Source organism: Xylona heveae (assembly GCF_001619985.1).
Source record: "Xylona heveae TC161 unplaced genomic scaffold L228scaffold_2, whole genome shotgun sequence".
Lineage (NCBI taxonomy): Eukaryota > Fungi > Ascomycota > Xylonomycetes > Xylonales > Xylonaceae > Xylona > Xylona heveae.
The window spans coordinates 1605455-1613052 of record NW_017264194.1 but is presented as its reverse complement, the minus strand read 5'-3'; the positions used below and the strand labels follow the sequence as shown (position 1 = coordinate 1613052).

Sequence of the window (7598 nt, the reverse complement as noted above, 5' to 3'; positions counted from 1 at the left end):
CACCACACCCTTCCCCCAATCTCCCTCCGTTCGGATTCCCCTCCGAGTTAAGGGTGGTGGACGAGAGCAACCTTAGCATCTCGAGATGACCGGCGCCATATCGACTCGATTCGAGTGTGCCACCGTCGCCCACGCCCTTCTATCCCTCTTGCCTGCTTGCCCTCTTGCTCATTCTCAATCTCTCCGTGGTGCCTGTGTCTTTTTTTCCGTAGTCCTTCACCCTCCTCATTTCTGACCGCGAGAAAGGCCGTCAGAGTAGAAACGACGAAAAGAGGCAAAAGGGAGAAAAAAAGAAGCCCTAAAGACGTTTTTTTTTTTGCCCGTTGCCCTCAAACTGCCTTCTCACCGCCCACCCCCGGAATTTGCAGCATTGAATCGTTCGCTCCGCTCAGCGCAGACACAATCCAAGACACGTCGAGGTCATCCAAGAACAACGTTCCCCTCTAACTTTCCCCCACCATCCAACATCATCATTGTCGATATCACCGTCCACCAGAAGAACGGTTAGTCTGTCTTTTGCATTGCGCAACGACAGAGAAAAGGTGGGAGGTGCAAGGACCCTCCTTAAAGTTGATTGACTCGCCTGGAGGTGCCAAAAGTGCTCCACCTCGCGGCTCTCGGTGGGACCATTACATCGCTCGCGACGCCTCTCCATCCCCACGCGTCAACAGGCCACCGTCGAACAGCACAAACAATCCTCTCGAACTCAATCATCTTTGAGGATATCGTCGTCGACAATTGAAGTGTTGTTACATCGTCGGTTTGCGTCGTTGGCCCCCCTCCGCTTGAGGGTCGCAGTCTCTTTTCCGCCATCGGAACCTGCTGGTCGGGTGCCCGCAAGAAATTTTGCATCGTCGTCGAAACTTTGTTCTCGACAGTGACAGCGAAGACCTTCCATCCGATCCTACTCGACAAGTCATTGAAAAGCCCAATCCGTCATCATGGACGTTCATTTCCCTCCAAATGGGTCTGATGTGTCTGTGTCCTCTGGCCACTTGCCGCAGTTGACCTCGCTCAGTGGGCTACAGTCACAGCCTCTTCAGCATTCTCATTTGCCTGCTCATACGCTGCCGCCGCTGCAACCCCAGAGTGCAGCTCTTTCCTTTGCTCGTTCTGTCTACAGTAGTTCGGCGAGCAGTGCTTCGCACACTCCCAGGGAAGCGCAGTCTCCGAATGTTTCCATTCCCGGCACCCCGTCGAGTCAATTCCCTCATGTGGGTTCGTCGTCGTCTCTGAGGGATATGGGAACAGGATCCTACTTTCAACCGAGCACGTCGTATCAAACCTCTCAGCCCCTCCCTTCGACGGCTACCTTGGCACACGCACAACCTCATCCTATCGCGCCTGCGCCGCCTCATGGCCGCCTGCCCGTTCCCCTCCGTCCGATGCCGAGCGGTGGCCTGGGGCCTTTGACGTTGCCCTCCCAGTACAGTCCGTCGCCTTCGCTCCCGCAGACTCCGGTCCTCTCAGATCACGAACAACAGCCTACTCATGTCGTTGGTTCTCAGGGTCGTCGTGGCATACTGCCGAGCGCTCCAGGACGAGCTGCTGCAGTGGGTGGAAACACTCCTACCTCAGGAAAGAATACTACAATCCCTGCCAAGGATGCGGATGGAAAATTCCCTTGCCCTCATTGCAACAAGACCTACCTCCATGCAAAGCATCTTAAAAGGCATTTACTCCGGCGTAAGTTTTTTTTTTTTTTTGGTCTCTCTCTGCCCTTGAGCATGACCCCTGCTCACTGACCTTGCCTCTCAGACACGGGTGATCGTCCGTACATGTGCATTCTTTGCAAAGATACCTTCTCGCGCAGCGATATCCTGAAGCGTCACTTTCAAAAGTGCTCGCTCCGACGAGGAAATCCAACTGGTGCTAGTCATCTCTCACATTCACAGGCACATTTGAAGAAGACCCTCCCTGGACAGAATAAACAGGCTCCAGCTGGCTCCGAGAATCCAGAATTCAACTTGAACGGAGCAGATGACTTTCATGATAATTCCCTGCCTGCCCCAATCGGCGGGGTCTCCTCGACCTTGCCTGCCCCTAATCAAAACAAATATCTGGACGAGCCGCACCCTGCTCTCGCTCCTTTGAATGGCAGTGCTAATGGCATCAAGCGACCCAACAGCGGCGACGGTAGAGATCAACGAAGTCTGACTGGTCCTGGCCCGTCAGGTTCAAATCGAGCTAGCTTTGACGCAGCCCATGGGACAGGTATTCCGTCAACGTATCATTCGACCCTTGACCACGGTATGCCAGCCTATGCCATGCCTAACAACCAGGGCCATTTCTCGCACGGCTATGACTATCGACACCATACCCCTGACCATGGCTTCAATTTGGACGCCAACCACAGAAGCAATATGTACAACGGCACGCATTCCGGTACCGGGCATGAATTCGACTGGTCAAATATGTTTCACGGAAATTCCCACGACGGCTTCATGGACCCGCTCTTCCATTCCTCTGGAGGGCACGCAAACTTGCATGTGAAGCCTGAGCAAGGCATGGCTCATGGGCATTTTGATGGGCACCCTGATGGACACCACGACTCCGCCTTTCCTGGCCTGTACCAGGCGGGGGGCGTTGGGCCAGAAGCACTAGTAGGCACTTTCCCACATTGGAATCCTGAGACTTCTCAGGATGATCCTTTGCAAGCAAAGGCTGATCGGCTTGTTGGGTTCTGCCTCTCAGCAGAAGGAGCAGACCAATCTGTAGATGATTACCAGGCGACCGGAGTGCTGAGGCGCATCTTGAGCGTCGACAACATCAAGCACTTTGTCCAGCTTTTCGCGAATTACCAGACGCATTGGCCCATTGTGCATATGCCAACCTTCAACATCGTCGAAGCGTTCAACGGCTTAGTTCTCGGCGTTTTGTGTCTGGGTGCCGTCTACTCGGACAAGGTCAGTGGCGCCGATGTCAAATTCCTCATGGAGCGCACTCGCGCAGCCATTCAACGACACTTCCCCACCGTATTCCCCACCACCAAAGGTAGCGGCGCCATCCGTGCCGGTTCGCGCAATAATGGTCCTTTTACGTTTGAAGAACTTCAGGCTCTCTTTCTCTTCCAGAGCATGTGTATCTGGCACGGCGATCTGGTTCAGCGGGAGGCTGCCAAACAGTCGCTTGCTACTTTGGTCGCAATGGTGCGCGATGCTGGCTTCTTGCATCCTGCGGGCCCGGGAAGCTCGGCCTACAGCGTTCTGCATCAGATCGGCCAGCCTATCGATCGGTTCACTGCAGACTGGGACTGGTCTGCCTGGGTGGAACAGGAGAAGCGGTCTCGGCTGATGTATGCATGCTTCCTCATCGACTCGTCTCTGACCATTTACTTCAACATGCCGCCGCAACTTAACCCCTTTGAAATCCGGCTTCCATTGCCCGCGGACGATGCTGCGTGGGAGGCAAAGACGGCTGTCGAATGTGCCGATGCTCTCGGGTTGCACGGCTCGACAGCCCAAGGCAGGAACATCACTGGCAGTCGCCGTATTCAGCAGCCTGAAATGAGCCAGGCTCTCAAGGCGTTGATGAGCCCTGTGTATGCCTTCCAGACGCGCACGACGAATGTCTTGTCCAAGTTCATTCTCATTCATGCTCTGCACATTCTTCTCTGGCAAGGTCAAAGGCAAATCTCTCAAGGCCTGGGCCTCGCTGGCTGGAGCGAGATGAGCTTGTCTGACGTGAATCTTGCCAGGGCGATGCCGCAGAATGATTGGGTCAGCATGAGCGCCTCTAGTAGCGCTGCTACGAGTGGCCGCGAGACACCTATTGAATACGCCACGGGTGCCCAATCTCCTGGCGGGCAGCAATTCCTCAAGAGCATGAACCAGGCACTCCAAAAGTGGAAGCAAGTCTGGGATGAGGATCTGTCTCTTCAATATCCAGTTGGCTCTCCGAGGCAATGGAGGCAAGGATTGTGCCGCGATGCTGTCCATTTCTACTGGCTCGCACGCATCATCCTTCGCAATTACCGTGCTCTTGACTGGAAGGTGCCTGCTGATACGCGCCTGGCTCAGGTGATGAGTCTCCTGCAAAAGATCAAGGGTTGGGTTGCGTCCGACCATGCTGCGCGCGGTGAGGAAGTTGGCTCGGTTGGTAACATTGATGACAGCTTCGGTGTTGAAGACCTCAACCTGGATATGAAGCTTATCTACAAGCCTATCAGCGACCAGACCACTTCTACGGCAGTGCCTGGTGTTGGACATGTCCCTCTAGGTCTGTAGGTATTCTTCTGCTCTCCGTGATGCAACCAGGCGCCTGAACAAATTTTTTTTCTCCCATCTACCCCGCTTTTTTCTTGCTGCACCATAACTTTGTTCTGCCAATTGGAGCGAAGAACATTGTTGCATGACGCTCAAAATCTTTCTCACTTCTTTAAACATATAAATATCTTGATTTCCTTTCAGCATGACCATCCAAACATAGAAAAAAGTTTATAGAGTTGGCATTTTAGATGTCTTAGACTTGTTAGCATTGCCGGAGAATGGCGGACTGGAGTTTTTCTTCCTTTTTTCCTCTTCTGTTTTCCTTTTTATTTTATTTTTTCTCCTTCTCCCTTCTCCTGTGAATATTACTTTCTCATATTGGTGCTTTTGCGTCTTGCATATCTTGGCTGAGCATCTGCTCGCATTGCAGCGTAATGTGTACCATTATGTGTCTTGCGTTTTTACTTATCTTACCTCTCCGGTTATTCTGACGATAGAAAGTTTCAAATATGATCACAGCATCAAATCTTTGATATTATATATATATCTCTCTCTCCCCCCATCCATTCTATTTTCTGTTTTCGACTTTCGGGTTTTCCCCCTCCTTTTCCGCACGCCATAGGGCGATGCATGAATGAGAGAGGGAGAGCCTTTCTGTGCCCCTCCCCCCCCCCCCTTAAATTGCTGTCTTTTTTTTTTTTTACTCTCTAGGTGTGCAAGTTGGATAAAAAAAGATGGTGTGAATATATCTGGCTTAGTTTTTCTGCTTTTCCATCCTATTGTTGCATGAATGCCTCTAAGACACATAGATAGGGAGTGGTTCGTATTTGTTGACTTTATATATTAAACCGTCCATATTACATGACGCTTTACCGTTTCATATCATATCATATCATATCATATTTAAGACTAAAGCGTTCCCTTTTAGCTTTTATGATGCTCGATGGAAACTTCGACATCAGCGGTTCAGGGTCAGCGGTGAACGATGAACGGTGAACGGTAACAGCATCTGGAAATAGACTTATAGATTTATAGATTACTGCATCGCATCTGCTTAGATCAAACGGGCATCTTTCGGAGAAAGACTATACTCGACTTATGAAAAAAAAATCCAGTAACCGTCAAGAGTCAAGCACAACCAGTATTCTCTCAGCTTGAGGGAACGAAAGATAACAATTGTCAATGCAATTCGGATTAATTGTAGTGCGCACAGCACACCTTTGTACTGCGGCAATTGAGAATTCCATTTCATATGCAATTCGAATTTGCTGGAGCGACAGGTGACTGTATGCTCCCTGTGAGTTCTAAGAAATGTGTTTGTTATCGCACAGCAGGTCAGTCCGTCCGTCCGTCCGTCCGTCCGTCCGTCTGTCTAGAAGTAGATATAGTACTGGTCGTTGCTCTATGTATGGCAAGAAGGTCATGTTTATATATATATTGGAGAACGAATTGCAAGATAAAGAGAGAAGATCACTTGGAGTGTGCATAGGATGTTATCATATTACAGTTGGAATGATCCTCGATCTGTGAAGTGCGCCTTGGTATAGTGCGCGTAAGGTTGAATGAGAAGATGAAGAGTGCTGCAGTGTGGGTGAAATGGGTATACGGTGGTGTCTGTTGACTATCGCTGGATCTTTGATATGGTACTCTATTGCAAGGCATGAAAACCAAAAACCATAAAAAATAAAATAAAATAAAAATACAAACAACCCCCCCCCCCCCCCCCCCCCCCCCCCAAACCAAAAAAAAAGAACAAAAACAAAAAAAAAAAACAAAAAAACGCATACGCTGGCAGACCTAGCAGGCTATTGTACGAGCTTATCACAAAACAGGAAGAATAATAAAAAAAGAAAAAGAGAAAGAGGGGGGGAAAAAAGAAAGAGAGGGACAAAAAGAGAAGGGAAAAAAAGTCATCCCTAATCCATATTGCATCCTTCTTTCCGAGCCAGCTGCGTTACTAGCCCCTCTATGATCCACTCCAACACCCGCACTCCGCGTTGAATCCACTCGTCATCGTATTCTCTAGGGACATGGACGAAGAGCGACTTGCTCGTGCCAAGTTCTGGTCCTAACCGCGTCACGCCGGCACGAAGAGAATTATAGAAGATATATTCACATAGATACCGGCCCGCATCGCGTGATGTCTTGATCTTGATCTTCATCGCGTCATCGTCCTCATCATCCCGGAGCTGATCTCGAGCCCGGCGTTTGACGTGCTCAACAATGTCCGCAACGGGCAATTTCGTCTCCAGGCGTTCTCCGTCATCGAGCGGTCGTCCAGTCTCGGGGTTCCGCGCAGGAGATGGTCCAGGTTTCCCATCAACGTCTAGTCCGCCGTAGCCTTTTGACCAGGCGATTGTTTCGATCTGGTATTCTCCAGGAAAACCAGCGCCGAGGTGGATTATGTAGTCGAATGCAGGGACGTGATGGTGATGGTCCCCCTCCTCCTTCTTCTCTTCTTCGTTTCCATGCACATGAGCATTGTGCGTTTGGATATCATTCTTCTCGATAAAAACCCAATCTTCCTCTCGATCATCCGGTCCGTGACTGCTGCTCGTGCCGGTAGGGATAGTCTTGGCGCTTAGACTTTCGTCCCAGATTGCAGGGACTGTCTCTCGGACGTACTCGTACGAGACGAAAAGTGGAGTAGGTCGAGAACATATTGAGACGCGGTACGTGTATTCGTGCTTTGGATCTCTCGCATCTTTCGCGGCGGTTGAGTTTTCTGCGTTACAGGAGCTCGCGCTGTTGGTGCTAGCATGCTCCGGATCATGAGCATAAGCTGCATCGGATGGCCGGTGAAGAGCGCCGCCAGAAGTGGATGTTTGGTTGTCGTTCGAATCAAATGTGAAGATCAACTCTGATCGAATTTTGGAGGCGATTTCGAATGACGGATTTCGATCCAGAAGATCGCCAAATGGCTTTTGTGAAACAATGGAAATGTGAGCAACTGTGCTGTATTTTTTCTTCATTCATATGCAAGTTTGGATGTTGGCATTTTGAAATCATGACCAGAAATCTTCCAAAAATTGGCCTGTTACTGTTTCATCCAATAAAATTTGCGTTTAAGATCTCTGGATCAAGAAATGAAATCATACATATAAAAAAGACAGAGTAGGGTCGTCATTGGCTCATTGCAACTGCACATCCTGCATGCTGACTTGAAACAAGGAACCCAGAGTCAAAAAACGACAAAGGATGTAAAAAGCATCTTCGTTACAGGAAGGAAAAAAATATGACAATTCGCAACAATCTTTACAACGGGAGGAAAGAAGACCAAACCTACCCCGCAACCAGTAAGATACACAGTCACATGCCTCGTGGATTTATGACTTGTTTTTGAATTATTAATCGGGCTCGCCGTTCTTCTTGCTGAAGATCTCGACTGCT

At 49.8% G+C, this 7598-nt stretch overlaps 3 protein-coding genes across 3 annotated transcripts; 1 reads left to right on the top strand and 2 right to left on the bottom strand.

The window, feature by feature from the left end:
* Positions 1–941: 941 nt before the first annotated feature.
* Positions 942–4226, top strand: L228DRAFT_236434 (hypothetical protein; the record flags this gene model as incomplete). Its single annotated transcript, XM_018330827.1, has 2 exons — positions 942–1686; positions 1759–4226. The coding sequence occupies 2 exons, from the start codon at positions 942–944 to the stop codon at positions 4224–4226; spliced, it is 3213 nt and encodes a 1070-aa protein (XP_018190880.1).
* A 1375-nt stretch (positions 4227–5601) lies between these two features.
* Positions 5602–5919, bottom strand: L228DRAFT_244135 (hypothetical protein). Its single transcript, XM_018331851.1, has one exon. It carries the CDS (start codon positions 5868–5870, stop codon positions 5679–5681), a length of 192 nt encoding a protein of 63 aa, XP_018190879.1. The 5' UTR covers positions 5871–5919; the 3' UTR covers positions 5602–5678.
* Positions 5920–5937: 18 nt separating this feature from the next.
* Positions 5938–7226, bottom strand: L228DRAFT_244134 (hypothetical protein). The gene has a single exon (XM_018331850.1). The coding sequence runs from the start codon at positions 7178–7180 to the stop codon at positions 6125–6127; it is 1056 nt and encodes a 351-aa protein (XP_018190878.1). The 5' UTR covers positions 7181–7226; the 3' UTR covers positions 5938–6124.
* Between the last annotated feature and the right edge of the window lie 372 nt (positions 7227–7598).